The following is a 22,418-nucleotide window of genomic DNA, read 5'->3' on the forward strand; positions in this document are numbered from 1 at the left end:
CGAGAAGCTCCCTAAGCCACTAGAGGTTGCTGTTAGATGACTTACGCATAACCCAGGCCAAAAGCTAGCTGTGTCCTTGATGGAAATGCACAGTATGGACAACAGCTTAATACAGAACAGGGTGTCATAGTCTTGCTGGGCTTAGTTTTGCTGTCACAAGTTTTTCTGATTTGGTGAGGATGTGGTTTCAACTTCTGTGTCTGTAATATGTCTTACAAGTGCTTCTGTAACAGTCGCTCTGCTCCTCTGGGGAAAAAAGTTTGAACAACTTCATGCACTTCCTTATGATAAACTGGTCTTAACTGTTACCAGTTTCTTTTTCACAGTCAAACTGGATTTCCACACTCAAATCTATTCTAAACAGAGGCTTGCTTTTCTAACACTGTAGGCTTCCCACAGCTATGGGCTGGACTTTTATTTGCATTGTAGCTGTAATAGCTGATGATCTTGAGTTACAATAATGTTTTCCAAGCGAAAACCAACCTGCTGTTATTGGGATGCTGGAAAAAGTTTATTTAAGATGAGTCCTCTTAAAGAAGTTGCATTTTAATTATGAACTTGCCACATAATTTCACCAGTAAAGTTAGGCTTTATCCACACTTTTAAAAAGCATTAATAGATGAGAAAAGGGCTCTGTGCCTTTTCCCTGAGCTACTGATTAAGTTAGTTTGCTATGGTAATTCTTAACTATCTTGGTTCTACCTACATGCTAGTGTTTTGTAGCACTTAAATATATGAGGAAGGGGAAACAATACAGGCTGGGTAGGCTGGAATTCTCTTTTAAAACTGGAACATGTTTTAGGCATATGTGGTCTGTTTCCTTTTGATGGGAGATACTGCTTTAAGTTATTCTGGCTTGGGTGGACTCCTTCTCCTAACTGCCTGGCATTTCCTACAGACTACTTGCTCTGCTTTTACATACTGGTTGATCATATCTATTGAACTCCTGAGCCTGGCTCCAACCTTGAGGCTGGGATGAGGAAACCTGCTAGTCTGTCACCCTTAAGGATGTGTATGGGGACTGGCTCTGCATATGTATAGTCCATGCAGCATTTACTGACTGGCTATGGTGCATATGGTCCCCTTGGGACTGCCACGAGGGTGGCTGCAGCTGGAGCCCCCCCCCAGCCCTGCTAGGGGGTGGGTGTGCTCCCCTGGGAAGCCAGGCCATTCCTCCCCAGGGTGACAGACCCACGAGGTTCCTGTGAGCACCCAGCACCCCAGCAAGCACCACTTACTGCTGGCTCTGAAGCATGATGGCAGATCTGCAGTCGGTGCTTTCTACGTTTTGTTGGGGTTTTGGGATTGTTTGGGTTTGGGGATTTTTTTTTTCCCACCTCAGCTTTTACAAAGAATGTAAAATGACACAATTCTTTACCAGGCCCGGCGGAGCTCAACCCGGTCGTGAGGGGAGCAGGGATGGGGCTGCCCGCCTTCTTTCAGCAGGTGCTGAGGGCAGCCAGACTGAGGAGAAAACCCGAAATGTTTATTTTTAAGGCCAGTATGTGCCCTGGAGGGGTACGCGAGGTGCCCCGCAGGCCGGGGCCAGGCGGGGGCCGGGTCGGGCCCGCCGCCGCCTCGGCGCTCGCTTCCCACAATGCCCCTGCCCGAAAACAAAGTCCCACGTGACCGGCGGCGCGGGGAGCCCATCATGGCGTCTCCCAGCGGCTGCCGGCCGCAGCCCGGCGGGCAGGGCGGCGGCGGGGCCGGGCCGGCGGCTCTGCGGGGCGCCGAGGAGGACGCTGAGGGGCTGTACGTGGCGGTGGAGCGGTGCCCGCTCTGCAACACCACGCGCCGCCGCCTCACCTGCGCCAAGTGCGTCCAGAGCGGCGACTTCGTCTTCTTCGACGGTCGCGACTCCGAGAGGTACCGGCGGCGCTGAGGGGACGGGGGCGGGGGACGCACTCACTCTCCCCCCTCAGCCCAGCCCCCCCGGGGGGGGAGGCCGGGCGGCCCCGCCTGGCGCGGTGGCCGTTGGGCTGCCCCTCCCCCGCTCCCCTCAGGGCTGGGGTCGGAGGAGGGGGGCGGGTCGTCCGCCTTGTCCCCCTTCCCCGCCGCCCTGGGGGGCGGTAAACGGGGGGGGGTGGGGGTGGGGGGACGCCCCTGCCGCTGCCGGGCCCACCGCGGGGCTGCCTGCTGGGGGGGGGGGGGGCCGCCCCGCCCGGGCGGAGCATGGCCCACGGTGCCTTCCTTATAATAATAATGTAACTAGTACAGCCCCCGCGACTTTCCTTTCGGCGGGGCCGTCAGCAGGTGTGCCCGCGGCGGTGTGGCTGGCAGAAACTCCGGCGGTTCAGGGCAAAGCGAGAGCGCTGCGGCAGGGTGTTGGAAACGGCTGTGTTTTCAGCAGCACGCGTTCAACCGGGAGCCTTCTAAATCATTACACAAAATCAGGAAGGTGTGCAAGAAAACAGCACCTGAGTTTTTTTATTTTGTTGCCTATACAAATAGTTGTAATCATGCCCCCCCCCTTTTTTTTTTTTTTAGAATTACAAAAAATGCTCCGCTGGAGTTAATCATGTACCTTCCTGCTCAGTTTTGCAAAATGTTGGCTGTGTGTTACATCAATAAGCAAATATTCTCATTACATGACTCAGATGCAGATCGCCCCTCCGTAGCTGTCGTTCACAGCATGTCCATCCCAGATTCTTAAAAAGTCTGCCCAGCACCATCTCCAGAATAGCTCTGTTTTTTGGCTGACGCTGTGTTCTTGGTCCTTCATTTGTAGCTTCGTTAGCAGCTGTTGAGAGTGATTTCTCAAACTATTTTGGGAAGGTGGTAAGCAGCGTGCGGTGTGTTATGGTCCTCGCACCAAAGGCTCTTCACATCCTTCTGCCAAACACAAGAACAGCCAAGGGGACAGTGGTGTCTGTCTTCCATTAACATCAGTGGGAGTAGGCATAGGGTGTCAGCCGACGTGAATCAGCTTGTGAAATCGAGACCTTAGTCAGCTGCTGGATGGGCTTGCTTTTTATTATTATTATTAACATGAAAAACTGTGTCATAGAACCACCAACTGTACTTAGTCTTTCTAAAATAGATGGAAAATTTGTGTTTGTGTGAGACTGCTTGGGGTTATCTGCAGCTTCCACAAAAAAAATTGGATTTGGAGTTTGGAACATAAACCACTTTTTTTTTTTTTTTTTTTTTTCCTTGCCCCTTTTGTAGCCTTAAGATTTTGGCTAAACATCAGGCTTAATTATAGAAATTCAACCGTAGCCTTTGTTACAGTGGAACCTCTGTCATTCTGCATTAACTAAGGCTTAAGAAGTTTTTCTACCCATCAGAAAAATGAAGCCATGAAGAAGCAGCCTTAGCCAACCAAAGTGCCAGAGTCAACAGCTTGTTGGAAAAAAACGCAACTCTTTATCTTACTTTATCTTCTCACGTGAGACAAGATCAGCTTTTCTGTCAGACAGTTTTCACTGCATCCTCCTAAGACGCTTTAACTGTCCCATTCATCTGTGGCTAGGAAATATGTATATTTACACTGTGTTTCTTAACTGCAGGAAATAAGTCTCTCATTTTTTTCCTTTTCCCACCCAACACCACCCCCCCCGCCTGGACCCATGGTTCCATCTGTAGGGATCACTGCTCTTCTGTTCTCCTAGAGCCTCCATTCTCAGGGGTCTCCCTCTACGTTCAATTTCCCCAGGCTTTGTTTCTCCTGCTGCTCAAAACTTCCCCAAGCAGTAGTGTAATTCATTGAAAACAGCAACTTAATATTAATGAATTAAAGGAACGACGTAACGTAGAGGAATAATGCAACACCCCAGTAACATAGACATGTTTGATGGCAGCAGGAACGCTCAGTGTAGGGTCAAAGCCCGCTAAAGCTCGGGTTTCTTCTTGTTCTTCTGAGGATAACGGAATTCCTTGGTTTTAAAACTGTGCTTGACACATTTTGTCTGCATTCTATAATTCATGCGTGGAATGACTGATAGAAAAGTGAGGAAGAGCCTGTCACTTCAGAGGGCAGTTTTCTTAGTTTCCTCTTTGTAGGTAGCGAGCGGGTGCCTGTGAATTTCTTGCCACATGAGCACAGAGAGGGGGAGCGACTTTTTAAACGGCAGCCACACACCATGGCAAGGTCATGCAGGGACAGGTGCAGTTAACTGGCTGGCTTTCAGGTTGTGTTTACTGTCATCATTATTTATTTGTTTACGTTATGCCTTCTAGTAGTAGATGGGTTAATTTTAGATCAGTGTTATGGCCGGTGCTGGAGGAGGCTGACAGGGTCATGACAAGGGCTTTTCTGTGTGATTCGGTTATAAGGGCCGTGTGAGAAATTCAGAATGTGGAAGTGTATGGGGTTACTTGGGCCTCCCATTTGTCTTTTTGAAGCATTACAGATGAGGGAAAAGGATTGTTCTCTCTCTTGTGAAAAGTAAAGGAAGCAAGCATTGCTCCCTGTATCCAATGGTGGTCTATTTTTAGAATTTTCTTGTGATTTGTCCTTATAAGAAGATAAATTGTTTTGTGTTCTAACAGTAAGAATTATGTCAGGTTTCTTTTCATTGGACTGTTTTGTGTGCTAATTTTTATAGAAGCTGCAGTAAGACTGAAGTTGTTCAGCTGTCTGGCAAAAATCACACCCTGTATCTGTGAGGGGGAGAGATGGAGGAGCTGTTAAGATTAATTATTAAAGTACAGCTACAATTAAGGATGAGTAGGCCGGAAGTCCTCCGGTAAAATAATCACTGACATTCTTCTTTTCATTAGTAATGTGTTGTATATTCGCAAACTAAGCCGGCATCTTGAGGTTGGTTTCAGCTTGAAGACTCTTCTTCCTCCCGGGAGTTTGCTCCAGCCTGTCATATGCATAAATTCTCAGAGTGTATTTTACAGGCATGCTGCATTGCTTTGCTTTATGTGTCTGCAGGTGGCAAAAGCCAAAGACAATATGAATGTGACATCTAAGCCTGTCTGACTTGTTTTAAGCTGTGGGTTATCATTAGGAACAGTGACTTTTCGCAGCAACGGAGTTTTATTATAGCAAACAGGTGCGGTAATGGAGGTACCTATTGCTGTCCTCTACTCCTTCGGTGTTAATCAGTCCCTATAGATTAGGAAGCCCTTCTTGTTGCTTCTCTCCAGTTGTGAACATGTGGAAATAAGCCAGGTAACTGTAGAACATGTCAGCTTAACGTGGTAAGACTGAAGAGAAACATTTAATGGATGATTCGAGATGTTGAGTTCTTTCCTTCTCTGTTTGCATTGTATGGGAGTTCCTATAATAGTTCATCTGAAGTCTTGTCTTTGCCAAATTGGAAGGCTGTAGATATATAGGGAAAAATTAGTTACATGATGCAACGCAATTAAAATTAGGGCTATATAAAGAAATGGAAATGTTTGCTTAGGAGAAACCTGCTAAAGAAGTTTGTAGGAGCTGTTTGACGTAGTTGCTGAAGTGCGTGGTGAGCTGTAATTTTTGCAGGCTTTCACAAATACTTCTATCTTCCCTCCACAGTAAGAACTTAATTTAGTCGCAGATTCTTGACAGATCATTCAACTTTTTGCTGATGTGATGGACGTGATTTGGGTAATTGTGTTTAGTCAGACTCCATGCCCATTAACCCAGCTTTGAAAACAAGAATTGCCAAACTACCCCAGCGTGTTCTCCCTGTGTGAGTGCCGAGCGGTGTTTCTGGGCCAAGTTATTTTTGGTTGCAGCCAAAGGTCGGGGTGCAGTAGGTGTGCATTGCTCTGTGGTAAACTGGAGTCTAGTACAGTGCATTTTTGTAATTTCCATGATGACTGGTGGGGTGAGGACACAGGAAGAACAAATGCGCTGGGTTGAGCAGCTGGGCTGCAGTTGCACCACATTCCTCCGGCTCACGCATAGCCTCTGGCTTTTATGCCAAGCACCTGCATTTGGTTTTGGTTTGTTTTGGAAGGAAAATAGGTATTTTTGCTTTACTACAGAGGCAGCAGCCAGTAGTTTTGTTGTTGTTTTAATGCTTATGTCATCTGGAAAGGTGATTACTCACTTTCTGAACCCAGAGTTAGTCACCGAGCTTTCAGATTTCAGCGCTTCGATGAGAAAAATGAAGCATTTTAATGTTACACCTGAAATCAAACCCACAGAGTTGAGTAGAGAGGGAGGCCCAAGATGCCATCCTGTCAAGGCTTACTATGTAATTCTTTCTAAATAAAGGACTTGGTGGGTTGTAGGTAAAATGTTTAGACCTCTGTTAGGATAAAATCATCAATTTTGCATGTTGCAGAGGGAGATAGAATGAATTGTTTTTCCGTGCCTGGACTTAACCCAAGACACACTTTTGAGGCTTGGATGGGGATGCTGCTGTAACATCACAGGCACAAAGGGAAGCTGGGAAGCCATACGCTGGCAGAAGACAGAGTGCATTTGCTATTTTTTGTGTTGTCTAAATTTCTTGGCTGGCTCTCTTGCTGTTTGCTCTTACTGTTAGCTTTGTCGCTTCATGCTTCATTGTCATTTCTCAATATGCATCATTCGTGTTTTCTTTAAATGTATTTCTCAATACGTTGTGGAACATGGAAGGGAGCAGAACATAGCTGCTGCGTATTCAAAGGGTGAAAACACAGGGTGATGCATCCAAAAGAGTCCCCTTCTGATCAGTTCTTTGTAATTGCCAGACCTCAGACATCTGGGGAAGCAGAACTCCAGCAGACAGTTGGGTCATGCGCTTGTGACGGCTACAGGTGCCTGGTAGGAAGAAGTAGAAGGCTGCAACTTATTGCTGTTACTAATACAAAAAAGATTTGGATGTCATGTAAAAGTCTTAAGAGAGTGCTGTCCTATTTGGACCCCTTAATGAATAAAGTGTGAGAGACTCTTGCATGTTAGAAGGGAGAAAATGCAGTGTAGTGTGTGAAAACCTGCATTTCCCACCACCAGAGTGGACTCAGCTAATACCATCGCAGCTTGTGAAAATACGCAGTTCAGCCTCATGACAGTATCTGAGATAGTACTGTTAATTTCTCCAGCGACTAAAGGTTTTTATAGTACTATCTGTTTTCTTAATACACAAAATATTGATGTTTTGAAACTATAAATCTTCTAGAAATAGCAAATAATTTGCTTACAAGTTGGGTAATACCACAAGCTGATGTTTCCTCATCGTAGAGGTTCTGTTGCAATTCCTGTGAGACACATGCTGTAGAATTCTGCAAGAGTTTTATACATTCAGCCATTACTTCCCAAGAATAAGGCAGATAGTTGAGGTTTAGACTCCCACAGGCTTAAGTCTTTTTATCTTTTCAGAAACTTACAATGCCATATTATGCAAAATATCAATAAAAACATTTAATCTCTTCCAGGTTTTCAGACAAGAAAGAAAGGCTGATGCATCTTAAAACCAAACAGAGAGAATTCCAAAAACAGTAAGTTGTAGTTATTAAATGAAAATAAACTGTAAGAACTCTCAGAAAAAACCAAACCAGTCTCTTTAATGCACTGTTGCTGGAGACAGACGTAGTCCAGACAGTCATAAAACTTTCAATCGTGTTTTTTCCTCTAGTGTTTTGAAGGCCATGGAAGGGAAAGAGATAACTGATCAGCTGGTGAGTTGTTCAAAGCGTCCCATAGTTTTAAAAGTCTCTGAATTCCTAGATCTCATAGTTTAAAGTTAAAATTTACCTTGAGGTCATTGTGTTGCTGTCCCAAAAAGCCTGTTGTAAGCAAAACTGAAATTGGCTCTGCAAGCAGAGTGATCCAAACTGTCAATATTTTTAATTTCTTACTAGATATTTGATCAATAACATATTATACTGATTGACTTTATACTAGGCATTTGGTTTGTTTGTGGCATTCTTCTGTGCACCAAACAGTATATGAAATATTTATTTGTTCACCTGATCCAATTAAGAACATCCTGCTACTTTTGCACTAAAGCTGCTGGCTTTGTTGTTAATCATTAGTCAGTGTGTTTGAAGTTGTTTGTGCCCTAGAGTTGCTGAATGTTCTTTTTCAGAGATGGAAAATAATGTCTTGCAAGATGAGGATTGAGCAGCTGAAACAGACCATTTGCAAAGAAAATGATGAAATGACAAGACGTGAGTAATGCCTGTGCTCTTGTGATGTGGAAAACTGTGCCTTAGAGTGAAAAATCAATTGATGTGAATTTGAGTGTTAGTTTTTAAGAATGGTGAATTTCCAAACTGTCACTTCTTAAATCAACTTGAAGGCAAATTAGTGAGTGGATTTTAGCCTTTTTATGCTTGAGTTTTAATTAGAAAACAGTAGATGTTCTTCAGCTGGATGGAAATCATTTTGCAACAGCTTTAAAAGTAAATGCTTAGCAGCCTATGGCTTCAGCTTGGTCCCTAGAGAGGGCCTTATTCAGTGTAGTGTTTCTGATCACTTCCTCTTGATAAAGAGGAGCAAACAGCTTTGCAGCTGTTGTGAAGTAACTGATGAATTTTAACCCACACCTGCCTAGAAATGCTAAAATCCTCCTTGAGCAGGGGTCACAGAAATGCAGCGTAGGCTGGTAAGTTGCCACCGTTCAGCAGCTTCGCTTTTGGAGCAGTGAATTGTTCTACACAAGAGATTTGTAGGGTCATTTTCAGAAAAGAATATGCAGCACTTGTTACGGCCTACGTGCAAAAAAAATATAGGAAGCCTATTCAGAAGCATATTGATGCAATCAAGAACATTTTTACGACTTGAAATTCAAGGGAGCCGTACAGACAGTGGGAGCCACAGCATATACCTGAGAGTAGTTATAAAGGATTAGCACAAGCTTGTGGTGATAATGTCAAAAAGGCTGAGATGCAGTATGTTTTTCAGTTAATAAGGAGGATGGATAGTAACAATAAGAAAAAGATGAAGAAATAGGCAAGTCTGATAGTTTACAGGAAAGAGAGCAAATAGCAGTGCAAAGAAGTGTGAAGCATTCAGCACCTTCTTTGCTCTGTCTTCTCGAGAAGAAAATGTGATCAGCTGCTTAGCCAGATTAAATTTTACATCATGAGAGGACCACAGGCTAAGGAAAGAAAACAACCAGCTAAATAATATTTTGATTATGTCAGCAAGGCCTCACAAGATTCACCTTAGGGAACTTGAGGAACAAGCTGAAGTAGTCTGTGGAGCACTTGGGAACATGAGGGAGAGAGGATGTCCCAGGAAACAGTGAAAGCAGGATCTGTTTTCAAAGGGTGAGGGAAGGGACAACCTTGAACTGATGACATATGGTCACCTTATTATGAACCTCTGCCCACTTTACAGGTAGCTAGAAGATAAGGTAATTAAAAGTAGGCACCACTTTGTTGAGAACAGGCCACGTCAAATCAACTGGGGATCAAGCGGTCTAGTGGAGGATGGAGCAGAAGATGCGACATACCTTACCTTGGGGCGCTACCCCGTGCCGCCTCGCAAGCGAGCAGATACATTTGCTCTGGGGGTATCACTGTAAGGTTGACACAAAAGGCTAGAAAGGCTGCATTCGAAGAGTGGCGATACTTGTCAAACTGAGGAGGTGAGACAGGTGGAGCTCAGCAGGAGCCAGTTCCTGGCCCAGTTTTGTCCAATATTCTCCATAATAGCCTGCATGGTGGAATAGAAGGTGGAACAGAGGAAGCCAAGGAGGATGTTGATATGACTTCTGCAGAGAACGGGATCACATTCAAAATAATGCAGATAAATTGGCAATATCATGAAAAGGACAAAGTCAAGTGCATATTGTTTAGGAAAGAGAAACATATATATATAAATCCGAAGTGGGGGACAGTGGTGAGATTTGATGGGAAAAGGACCTGGGGAATTGCAAATTAAATATAAATGAGCAATCTAATGCTGCTCCAGAAAAGTTCAGACCTCGTTCTGGGTCATACTAATATAAGGATTGTATTTAAGGTGGAAGCAGTTACCCTGCTGTGCTGGCGTTGCCTCAGTGGAAGTCTGGTGTCCAATTTGAGCAAGTTAAGAAAGATACAAATCAACTGGAGAAAGTCTGGAAGAGAATATTGGGAATAAAACACAAGGAATTGTCTAAGAAAATTGATGTTTGGTTTGGTTTAGAGAAGAGGAAGGTGAGGAAAAGCAAGCTTTTCAGTAGGTAGAAGATTATTATGGAGGTAATAACTACTTTCTTTCTTTAGCCTGTGCAGCAAGAAGAATAGGAAGCCAGTGTGACTTTGAGGAACTTAGTCATCTTTTCTCAAAATACAGCTCTGAAAGTGGCAAAATGTTAGGACCAACTGGGGAGTGGAGTTCCTCCACTTTTCTACTATTCTGTTAAGTGTATTACCTGCAGCTTCTGCAACTTCTCTGATTCACAGTGAACTAGATTAGATTTAACCCATGAACTGACCAAACTGTTGACCTGTTGTTAGCTCAGTTACCCCAAAACTGCTCTTGAGACCCAAAATTAACTCTTGCTATGAGTGGCCAGTAGGTCAGGAACCCAGCTTGGTTCACTCGTGGACCACATTAGGAAATGCAGATTGGTTGGTTTTCTTCTCTTAGATATGGTTTAGTTTTCTGAAATAAGAACGATTTCTTGGAACATTGGGTTCCTGCTTTTGGAGTTGACTCTCCTTGATACCTCAATAATTGGTGCTTCTTAAAATAAGCTTTTAAAATGTTTGCCTTCTGTCTGTGGAGAACAGTTCAAGGAGACAGTCTTGCAAATATCTGGCGTAGCGCTCTGTTGGGCAGAGATCGGTGTGCCCGTGCTTGCATGTACCAGGCAGCGTAGGTGTGTGGGACATAGTGATGTCCACAAATACTTCTGGGGACAATTTCTAATCACCTCATAAACTGGGTCATAAAACAGAGGTGCTATGCCAAAAAAAGGACAGTTGTTTCTGCACCGGGACTGCTACTGAGGAAACGCGTGTGCAGTGTTCTCCCCTGCTTCTCAAATAATTGCTGTTGAACCTGCAGAGAAGGGAGTTCACTCTCTGAAAAAGCAGCCTTTAAGTACAATATGAGTATGAAAATTGAACAGACGGACATTTTTTTCCTCCTCTGTCTCTTACTCGTTATGCAAAGGGAGAGATTGGGAATATGAATGCAAGCATTAATTGATTTTCTGTTGAGGTTACAGGAATGTTTAAAGGAAACTGAATTACTAGCCAACACGGGGATTCTCGGTATCGCTCAAAGAAAAGTCCATTTTTCTATGATTCCTCTAATAGGGCATCACTTACTTGATAAACTTGAGAATTGTTAGTTCTTATCTGCACAGAGAAACTATTCTCACCTTCTTTAATCTGAGACTTTGCATTTCCCGCGTATCAGATCTTCCTTCCGATCAAACACATCATGGATCACCACAGGTCAGACGACTAGAAATAATTCCTGACCTTCAGAGAAAGCACTCTCTGTGTCTGTGGGGACAGGCATGCTCTGAGGGGTGCCAGCAGGCCTGGTCTCCCCCCTCTGCTGGAACAGGGACCATTCCAAGGTCTGTGTGGTTCCAACCCTGCGGCTGTGAACCGGGACTAGCAGGAGGGTATCGTGTGCTGGCTGAGCGTGGCTGGGCACAGACCTGCAGACGGGAAACAGCCTTTGGTCCCATTCTTTGGATGTAGCCTTTAATTTTTGTGCTCCCCTGTTGGGAAGGCTGATGGTCTGAATGTGTTGCTTGAAGTAGGTACAGCTACTTAGAGGTTTTCTTGATTTTAGTAGTATGTAATGTGGCTTTTTTAAGTAGCAGATGCCATGAAGCTTCTTGTTGTAGCTCTGGTCTCATCTGTGCCTTGCAATCAAAATAGATCAGTAAAATGATGTCAGGGCTTAGTGCTTCCCTTCTGTGCAAGGGACAGTTATCCCACTTCTTAATTATGGGAAAGTGATGCCTTGCTGTAGGAAAACCTGACCAACACTGTTTCTTTTCAGCTGTAAACCCAGAAAATGAGTGACTAAGATAGCTCTCGTTCAAACTAGGGTACGTTAATACATGTGTTTGGAGAGTGTGTCTAAGAAATATTTTCCTGTGCTTTTGAAAGACAGAGGTGGCTAACTGTCTCTAGCACCATATGTTTGTGGAAGCATTACTGCATTACTGTGGTCAGTTATTTTATAGGAGAATCAGCAGATGCTCTTGGAGGATATTTTTCTAAGCCTCTGTGTGCCTGCTGCGTGGAGTGAATTCCAGTGGTTGCAGTGCTCCAGTACACAAGCACATGTTTCATTTTGTTACTGGAAAGGGAGATAGTGTTCCCTTGTGGTAACGAGAAGTCTGCGCTGGTGGGATCCAGGCGCTTTAAGAGCACATGGACGAGAGCAAAGCCCAAACAGCATACACTAATAGCAGCAGTGGTGCCAGAAATGGTGAATAAAGATGCTATCTGCGCTTGATTTTGGCTGCAAGCAACGTATGTCTTTTTGGCCAGCACCATGCAAACATGTACAGTCAAGCTATTTCTGTCATGATGATTACCTCAGAAGTTTAATTAAACTGTGAAATCTTGGCTTTTCTGCTCCAAATCCAAAAATAGCTGGGTAAAAGGCAGGGAAAGAATAATCCCAATTTCAGTCTCTTTGGAGATCTTCAGAAAAGATCAAAAAGTTGTACCGCTGAGCGGCTGGAAGTTGTTAATAGTTTAGCAGTGTTTTCCATTTTAAGCTGCTATAGATCTTTTTTTCTATAAATATTAGTAATACTTTTCACAAACTTACTACAAGTGCCTCAGAGCTCCTTTTCTGAGGCTAATATCTGCTGCTGCTTTCACAGACACGGAGGGGCTTCTGAGAATTAAAGAGGAGAACCAGAAGCATTATCGCAGGGCCCAGCGACATCAGGAGAAGAAAGAGAAGATCCAGAGGCATAACCGCAAGCTGGGAGACTTGGTAGAGAAAAAAACCTATGACTTGAAAACCCAGTACGAGCATCTGGCAAATCTTCGTCGGACGCATATCCTGGAGCTAACATCAGTCATATTTCCCATTGAAGAAGTAAAGACAAGCGTGAGGTACGGAAGGCTTATCCTTTTGGACTCGTTTTGCTCTGCTTTAGACACCCAGAAGTGAGTCATGTAAGTCTAAGCTAGACACTCTGGCTCCCTGAGCGTCTGTGGGGAGAAGGAGGTGTTTCCCAAAGGCAAAGCATCTGACCCAGAGATAGAGGTCCAGAATAGAAGAATCTGGAGGTGCTAGCATCTCCCCACTGAGAGATCTGAGGTATGTGTCCAATGTTAAACTTCCTTAAAACAGATAATTAAAAATCCTAGAACAAAGGAAAGCAGTTTGGGGAATGAGGAGTTTTGCAGGGGTGTATCTACAGGCGTTCTGCTCTCTGCGAAATCTGGCTGAGTGCCTGCTAAGTGCATCTCTGAGGATTTTTTTTTTAAGCTCCTTTAAAAACACTCTGTTCCTCTTTGGGTGCTACAGAGATCCTGCAGATGTGTCTTCTGAGAGTGACAATGCTATGACCTCTAGCACTGTGAGCAAGCTCGCGGAAGCCAGGAGAACCACATACCTGTCTGGGAGATGGGTGTGTGATGATCATAACGGGGACACCAGCATCAGTATCACAGGGCCTTGGATAACCCTTCCTAATAATGGAGACTACTCAGCATATTACAACTGGATGGAAGAGAAGAAGACTACCCAAGGACCAGGTAAGGAGGAAGGTCTGATTAGGCATCTGGGATACTCCAGAAGCCATAGAACTTGCAGCCGTGGATGCCAACAGAAGGCAGTGAGGAGCAGTAGCTCGGTCCGTTTGTCCTTACCCAGACAAACCTGAGTCAGAAATAAACACCGGGATAGGGATCAGTCCACTCAAATCTTCTTTTGCAGGAAATGCTCACTGGGACACAGCGCAATGTAATGGAGAGATAAAGTTAATTATTCACAGTTTTGACATGGTTCACATGTTGTCGTTTTAACAGGAATTCCAAGAATTACTATTTTCTACCAACTTCTGACAGATTTCACTGTAAATGATTGCTGGATTCAGGCTGTTCTCAGTACTTACAAATGACATTTTCCAGAGTAGACTTCAGTAACGCATTAACACACCCACTGAGGCTTTATTTAAAACGAGACTTTCATGGTGTTTTTATTTCTTTTAGATATGGAACATAATAACCCTGCTTATACCATCAGTGCTGCATTGTGCTATGCAACTCAGCTTGTTAACACTCTGTCTCTCATACTCGATGTCAATCTTCCCAAGAAGCTCTGCAACAGGCAAGTAAACGCAAGCCTCGGAGGAGGTGAATCGGTGGCCAGTTTTGACTGGTCTTAATTCAGTTTGGTTTTGGGAACGAAGTCATTACTTGGAACGGCTTTTATGGAACGGTTGATGGCTCATGGATTTTTGTCCTGTTCAATTTTGGGTGGAGGGCTAGCAGGATTTTAGACCACAGTTAATAGTCCCGCCCTCATTTTTTAGCTCCTGAGTATGTAGACCAGCCATCATAGTTGACGATAAGAGCTTTCTAATTGACGTATTCAGCATCCTCAAATTAGAAATGAAATATGACAGTCGGTGAATAGCAACTTTTTCGTTTTATGAGACCGTACTGCACATTACAAAATCGCAGCCCAGTTCAGCAGCTCTTAGTCATCTTGAATAGCTCCGCTGCATTAAGTGCTGTAGAACAAGGCCTTATAACGTGGCATGACAGCAATATAATTCTCCTAGGGATAAAACACCAATGGGGAACATACCTGGCTGCCAGATGTCTGGGAGTGTATTGCAGAAACCCCATTTGTGATGAAAAGCACTGTCAGATTTTTCATGTCTATGTGGAACAGATGGGATGTGTACAGGAGAGGTACTGAGGGAGCTGGAGAGCTGGTCAGGCTTCCAGGGGGTTCAAATATGCTCCTGATATGCTTTTTAAGTGTTTAAAATAGTGATTGCTGAAGTAAGGGCACAAAAGTTGTTTTTTAATACTATTATTTGGGTGCTCGGTCTTCACAGAAGGAAAAGCTTGGGAACAGGCAATGATGCAAGATTTAAAGGAGAGCTGAAGTAGCTTGGCTACGGCAGATCTTCAAGTTTCATACAGTTTACATCACCTGTCTTGTTGACACCAGTGAGACTAGGGCAAGCAGTGCTGGCTGGTGAAATGCTAACAGTCTTGCTAGGTGAAAAATTAATCTCCTGAGCACTCTAAAACCGGCTGTATAGTTTAAACAAGCACTTGCCGTGAGGGTGTTCACTCCGGGATTTGTTAGGAAGCCTGGGCACAGAATGCTGATGTCTCCAGTAGGTGTATTTTCACAGCATTTTGCTCTCTCTTTCTGTATGGTGTTTCTACAGCGAGTTCTGTGGAGAGAATCTCAGCAGGCACAGGTTCACACGGGCGGTGAAGAAGCTGAATGCTAACATCCTTCACCTTTGCTTCTCTCAGGTAGGGGGAATGCATGTTTGGATTCTTTGAATAGCTTTTAAAATACCAGCTGTGCCTGCAGGTTTCCTCCAGTAACTGATCATGTCTTTTTCTTACCTTCCCCATGGTAGCATGTAAATTTAGATCTGTTGCACCCACTGCATACGCTCAGGAACCTTATGTACCTGGTCAGCCCAGACACTGAGAACTTGGGCAGGTAAGAAAAGCAGTATCTCAACTCACCTGTGACTGAATCCCTTTGAAGTTATGCATTTGCCTTGTTACTTATGAGGGAAATTCTTCTCTTCTGCTGTGCCTATAGATCAGGCCTCGTTACATCAGAAATCAGGGTAGTTACAAGGAGGAGGCAAGGGAGGACAGAAAAAGAAGGGGCCTGAGTAGGAAATTAGATTTCAAAGATGCGTGTCTGCTGTGCTGCTGCATATGGCAGGCTCATCTGGAGGCTTTGCTGGAGACTTGTTTCCCCTGTGCCCAGAAGCAGGAGCTCCTTCCCTCCAGGGGACAGCAGCACAGATGCCAGGCAGTCTCCCTGCGTTCCAAATATGACCTACCCCCATCTTGCCAACATGTGAATACCTAAGAGCATCCAGCAATATAAACCCTAAAACAAATCCTAGGTAAACCTTTCCCAAAATACTTCCAGTCAATGAACAACCTAGACCAAAGTCGACACTTCAAATAGTATTAATTTATATGTAAATCAAGATTAAGCACAACTTCTCTGTTAACTTAGTACGTGATGAAAAGAACATCAGTTCCCATGGGCCCACGTGCACCAGGTTTAATAATTTTATTTTTTTTTTACAACTGAAATATAAGAAAGCCAACAACATTGATTTCCTGTTGGGATAATCCAGTCACAAGTCACTTATGCCTAAGATAGTCTGCAAATATTTGTTTAATCTTTATCCCCCCTTAAACACCGTAATGTTCTGAAATCTGCTTTTCCACTTTGTTCTCATGTACAGATCTAGTTTTATTAGAAAACCTGCAGTGCCACTAAGAGGGACCGAGTGTGTGCCTTTAACCATTTACCTGAAGTTCTCTGGGTATATCCCTGCTGATTCAGCCTAAAGATACGGGGAGCCAAATCTTTGTAACATAGCTCAGTTTGGAAAAAATTTCGTGCTTGCTGCTGCTTGCCTGAAAACGGGGAGAAGTGCAGGAAATACCCAGAGAATGAAGAACTGTGTCCTGGAAAGCAGCTGCTGTGAAAGGCCCAGGCGCCACAGTGGGTCTCACTTCTCTGTGCACGCATCAGTTGGGTCCACGCAGCAGCATAGGAGGTCACAGGAAGGAGTCGGAGAAGATACCTACCAGGGAGGGGTGTGGTTTAGTCTGTGTAAAACTGTCTTAGCTTGCTAGAGATGAGATCGATAGATGGCTTGGTTTCCATGCCTTCCTGGGGAGGAAATAACGGGCTACTGAATGGCTTTACAGACGCCGTTGGAAGCAGAGAGTCTGAGCTAGGTTGAAATGAGGCGCATGTGCTTAACACAGAGATTGATTACCCACGAGAATGAAGGTGGGGATTCTCTGTTTCCTTATGTCATCCTGTCAAGGCTGGGGGAGTTTCCAGAATGGATGCTTTCATCAGGCAGAAGTTCCTGGGCTCAGGACAGGGGGAAGGGGTGGAACATAATGGCCTTTGTTACGGAGGAGATCACTCGAGATGATCTAATGGTCCCTTCTGGCCTTAAACCTGATGATTCTCTTATGTTGCCTTGTTAAGCAAAATGCTTTGCCAGAAGACAGTGCTCCCATTCCTTTCCAGACTAGGGAAGAGGAGTGGCTACCTCTAATTTTTCAACTGTCTGCAAAGTCTGCAGCAACCAGCTCTCTTTATTTTTCTCTAGATATCTAAGCCTATAGATGCCTGATAGTCTCTTTTATAGGCTGCTGTTTTCACATACATATAATTTTACCAGGCTTTAATTGTCTGGATTAAAATTTTCCATGCTAAATCGCTACTTCAGGCTCCTCCCACTCTACACTCCTACCCATCTCACATTCTTGCTCCGGTTCCACTGAGCAGCTTTGTGTTTTGGAATGAACTTTGGCCAGGGATGCTGCTTGCTGCGGGCAATCCACCTTGCAGCACCTCCCTGAAAACCTCGCAGGCTCTGACCATGGGTCACAAGCCTCTGAAACCGCCAGCTTTGGCTCGGTGAAGAAGTTCCAGGGTCTGGCTGCCTGTTCGCTAGCCCGAAGCGGCGGGCTGGGGTGGGATGCAGTAGCTTCCCCCACCAGGCAGTGGCAGCAGGGAACTTGGAGTCACAGCGCAGGTGGGTTTGGCCAGGACCTCTGGACATCCAGCCCCTCGCCCCACTCAAAGCAGAACTCAACTAGAGCAGGTTACTCAGGACCAGTGGCCGCTATGGTTTTGAGTATCTCCAGCGGAGACTCTGCAGCCTCTCTGAGCAACCTCTTCCAGTGTTTGACCAGTTTGATCAGAATAAAAAAAAAAAAAGAACTTGAGGTGTTGCTGAGGGTGAAGCGCTGCTGTGGGAAGTCTGCACCAGCAAGTTGTGCCAACGCAGCTCCGTAAGTTGTAAACTGCACCCTTCCCCTCGCTGACAGAGCTGCAGCCGTCTTGGCCTAGCCAAGGGCTAGCGTTAAAAATAAAAGCCGTTCCACATCAAGCTGAGATTTCCAGCAGTGGAGCTGTGAGTTATTAGCAGTAGCTTTTTCTTTTGAGTGTACGTGTCTCACCATCCACTGCCAAAGCAGAACGGCTCTTCCGCCATTCCTGCTCCGTGGGTTGGAACCCAAGTTATCGCTTCCTTGGCCAACTGTGTTCATTTCACTGTTGTCATAATACACAGTTATCTCTGTAGCCAGTGAGTTTCTCTCTGCCAACTGATAAACACAGAGGTGTTATTCTTTCTCTGCTGTACGCATGACAGAGCAGGGTGCTTTGGCATGCCTAGGACTCATGTGAGCGAAGGGACGGTCCCTCTCCTGCGTGGTAGCAAGCGTGCTGATGGCTTTGGGTCCGTGTTTGCAGGTCTGGGCCATTTGAAATCAGTGCTGATCTTGAAGACTCCATGGAGTTTGTGGATCCCAGTGCCACCGGTGAAACAGATGAGAGTGGAGATGAGCACGTCAGCGATGAAGAGACAGACCTAGGGACAGACTGGGAGAATCTGCCGAGCCCCAGGTTCTGCGATATCCCCTCTCAGCAGGTGGAGATGCTGCAGAGTCAGAGCACACAGGTCTCTCAGCCCATTGCCAGCAGCAGCGCTGGTGGAATGATCTCGTCTGCTGCTGCCTCGGTGACTTCTTGGCTGAAGGCGTACACTGGACATCGCTAACAAGCACGGGAAAAGGATCGTAGGATTTGTGGAAGGAATCCCTCCCTGACAATGCTGTAGTAAAACCGTACCTATTCAGTTAAGTAGTGCCTGGAACAAAGAAAAGGTCAGACTTTCATTTTGTAAACCAGAAAAACCTTTTTATTTACCCAAGATGACTGTGATGGTACCATTTTGTAAATTAGCTAGCTACGTACTTCTGATGGATTCTGTGACGGCACTTTGTGTCTTGGTTCTGTCTGCGTTGTTGAGTATCGAAGAAAAAGGACCCAGCAGCAGCCTCCAGCTCTACTTTCTGAAGAAGAAACAGATTTTGGAGTATTTGGATCAGGATGAGTACAGAGAGAAGGCTGCTCAGTGTGCGGTCTGGACAGTGGTGCAAATGCAGTTCACATTTTCCTAACTCCTTACAGGGTTTTTGTTTGTGTGTGTTTTAAATCTGTCTTGCATAATGCAAAAATGCATATTTCTAAATTTTTTTTCATTCAGGACATGAAAATTATGCATTTTTAACATGTTTTCTAATCTCTGTTGCCATATTTTTAATACAAAGAATCAGCATGGACAAGAATTCACACAGCAAATTGCTCTTACTTTAGGTTTGGTTGTGAATCTTTACCCAGTTTTGCCATAGAAAACTGGTTTGTTTCAATGCTGTTTCCACTGGTAGGTAGTCTACAAGTTTCATGTTGTGCTCTTTACTCTTAATATCATACACCAAAGAAACACTGGACGTTCTCTTAGCTAGACCCATGTTTGAAGCTGATACAGGATTGCGTTGTTGCAATAATATTCATCAGTTACGACACCATGTTGCCACTTTTTAATATTAGAAAAACCTCATTGCAAGCTAGTTTAATGAAGTCACAGGGTCTCCACACTACATGCATTTTTAAACCCTATTTTATGTTTATGGTGGGGTTTTCTTCTCTTGTTTACTGAATGCCAAGAAGTTGATTTCATTTCACTGCAGAAATGCTCACAGCGCAGCTGGCTCACTTGTAAAACTACGGGAGGTGCGATGCCAACAGATGTGTTCGTTAGCAAGTGCTCCTCCGCTTCCTCTGCCTTGCGGTATGTATTACTTAAAGATGGTTTGCTCAGTGAGGCTTCCAACATACGGTTTACATTTTATATAGTTTGACATTGTACTTCTCCACGGGGTAAACTGACATGAAAGCATCCTCCCGTCCCTCCGAGAGGGAAGGTTTCTGCCACTCTGCCCGGTAGCTTCCCTGTGGGGACGCAGCTCCTAACGGGGGCACAGCGAGGGTGCAGTCAGCGCTGCGTGAGCCACGTCCCCGCCATCGGGCCGTGTCCTCCTGCACGTCTGAAGTCCCGGCTCCGGGACTGGCTTGCCTAGCCATCTCGTGGAGCGTTCTGTGGTGGTTTTGTGCTGTTCCTCTCCTGGCCAGCCAGCGCTGCCTCCTCGCTCCACTGAGGAGGGGGTGGAAGAGCAGGTTTGGTTCCGATGCCTGCATACCCCAGCGAGCTCCACGCCAGGGGTACCAGCCCAGTATCGTGTCTCCCAGCCCCCCACCCCTCTCATATGGCAGCTTTTCTCTTTGGCCTTGGGAGTTGGCATCTGTTGTTGGTAGTTTGATTCAGTTGGGGGGTTTTTTTGGTTTTTTGGGGTTTTTTTTTGTTTTTTTTTTTTTTTAAACCAAAGACCCTTACCTCCACACTAGCACCATGGACGTGGTTAGATGAAGACACCCTCGATCCTACCATCCTTTTGGTCTAAATCCAAGAGTTGGGTTTGTCTTAAGAGAACAGCCAAGGCTCCCTTGACTACTGCAGCCTGAACGGGGCTGGTGCCCCACAGCAACGAGCACTGCCGGGGCCGGGAGGGTTTGGTCGCTGCTCAGTTCACAGCACTTTACTCCTTGCAGCTATCGGACCCTTCGCAGTTCAGAGCAACCAGCACACTCTCACCAGTACTGTATTTTGGGCTCTTAGCATCGCAACAGCCCCTTCTGCTTCCCCGTTTATTTTGCACTGGACCCCGCCATAGAAATATCTTTCTTTTTTGGTTTGTTTTTGTTTTAATTTTGCGTTTCAGTCACTCTTTCATTGCTGCCTTTGTGCTACTTTGAATCCCTAAAGGTCAGGCTGTGATTCAGCTGTGTACACTGTCATTTACTTAGGGAAAGAAAACCCGACACAAGACCTTTTTTAAGCCATATACTTCATGTTTTCCAAATAATTTATTTGCAGTCGTCATATTCTGAAAGTGCACAATGGCACCGCCAGGGTGTTAAAATGCATTGGGCTAGGTCTTCTCACGAAACATTTTTGTAACAGAATACAGATTGTGAGTTTTGTTGTTTTGTTTTTTAAGTGTTTTGCACATGTGTAGCTAAGGAAGAATTGTGTGTGTCCAAACCTTGAGTGCAATCGCCAGGATTAGTTTTCCAGGTTGTTTTGGGGGCAGGGGAGGGAGGGCAGGAATTTCTGTAATTATAGGTATTTGAAGACAGCCAGCTGAGAGTTTACAAAACACTTTGCGTAACATGAATGCGGGAATTTGGGTCTGGGCCGTGACTTTTGTCCATGACCAGTGATCTGGGGTGGCCGGTTTGAGCTGCCAAGGAAGAGCCTGATTTTGAGCCCGGCCCTCCGCTGAAAATCGGGTGCCTTTGAAGGGTCTCAGATGGGACACCCAAGGGTTGCTTGTCACCTGCAAAAACTCGGGGCCTCTCTCTGCAACTTCCGAACTAGATGTAACTAAACACAAATGTTTTTGGTTTTTTTTCTAAATTTTATTGTATTATTGCAATAAATCTTTAACAGTAAGTTTTTTTAAAGTTGTATATTTGTAATTGTTACTTCTGTGCGGTTTCTTTTTAACTGTGCTGGGGAAGTACACAAGAATTTCCAGCCTTCAAAGCATCACAGGGACCAGACCTGTTACAGTGCAGTCATACAGAGGTGGAATAAGCAGTACGCGTTCTAAAAAAATAATCTTGCATAAAATAACTGCATCTCCTCTGGAGCAGGTAGTGTGAACCGAGAAACCTCGTGTGTAAGCCTGGCTTTGAACTGCTCCTCTGCTGGGTGACGGTGGTTTCTGCAGGTGGCGAGCCAGAATTACTGCTGCATGCCAGGGAGGACGCTCCTCTTTACACGGTTATTTCAGAAGGACGCGTCGGAATTTTTAAAGAGGTGACGAAGTGAACCGTTGCATGTCTGAGGGAGAGGGGTGGGAAAGGGCCACTAACTGGTCAGCAAGAGGCAAGCTCCGCCTGTGGGACTGGTAGCCTGGCAGGCCATGGATTGCTGGCTGCTTAATTTTTTTCTTTATGGCAGGTAGGGGATGGGAGGGCTGATGCCCCGTGATTCCCGACAGCGGCACGTTCAGGTTGGCAGCAGCTGGGGCTCCGCACACCGAGCTGGGGCAGTTTGTTGTCTCGGCCGCAGCGCAGTCGGTCCTGGCTGTGCAGGAGAGCAGCCTGTGTGCAAAGCCAAGCCTGACCGAAGCTGAGCGCATCCCTGCGGGTCGCTTAGGTCACTTCTGCCTCAGCAGTGCCATCAGCAGGAGGTGTGGGCTGGGCTGTGGCAGGAGAGCAGCCTCGTCATACCCGGAGTCCCACCCCTGCTCCAGGGTTGCCCGGATTAGCCAAACGCAGGCTGGGGAGGAGAAGCCGCCTAGGGTGAGGCTTTACCACCCTTCCCACCTTGCCAGAAGTGGGACTTGGGACACGGGTCGGATGCGTCAGTGCAGTTCTGTGCAGGGGTGCAATGCCAGGTGCTGCAGAAAGGGAACGGAGGCCAAGGCAGGGGAGCCCAGCGCTGGCGGGGCGCTGC

The 22,418-nt window shown here is 45.5% G+C and overlaps 1 protein-coding gene across 3 annotated transcripts; it reads left to right on the top strand.

Moving 5' to 3' along the window:
• The first annotated feature begins 1,644 nt into the window (after positions 1-1,644).
• On the top strand, positions 1,645-21,422 carry ATG14 (autophagy related 14). 3 transcript variants are annotated; one of them, XR_005105220.1, is made up of 11 exons: positions 1,645-1,866; positions 7,303-7,365; positions 7,503-7,545; positions 7,956-8,037; positions 12,666-12,903; positions 13,322-13,551; positions 14,008-14,125; positions 15,207-15,297; positions 15,408-15,493; positions 18,305-19,685; positions 20,281-21,422. XR_005105220.1 is itself a non-coding variant. In XM_037393855.1 (10 exons), exons 1-10 carry the CDS (start codon positions 1,652-1,654, stop codon positions 18,609-18,611), a joined length of 1,473 nt encoding a protein of 490 aa, XP_037249752.1. In that variant the 5' UTR covers positions 1,645-1,651; the 3' UTR covers positions 18,612-21,422. The 3 variants fall into 3 exon arrangements, 1 of the variants encoding a protein (XP_037249752.1); XR_005105221.1 differs by having other exon boundaries at positions 18,305-19,277; positions 19,585-21,422; XM_037393855.1 differs by having other exon boundaries at positions 18,305-21,422.
• The last annotated feature ends 996 nt before the right edge of the window (positions 21,423-22,418 follow it).

The sequence above is a fragment of the Falco rusticolus genome, chromosome 7, assembly GCF_015220075.1.
Source record: "Falco rusticolus isolate bFalRus1 chromosome 7, bFalRus1.pri, whole genome shotgun sequence".
NCBI classification, from domain to species: domain Eukaryota; kingdom Metazoa; phylum Chordata; class Aves; order Falconiformes; family Falconidae; genus Falco; species Falco rusticolus.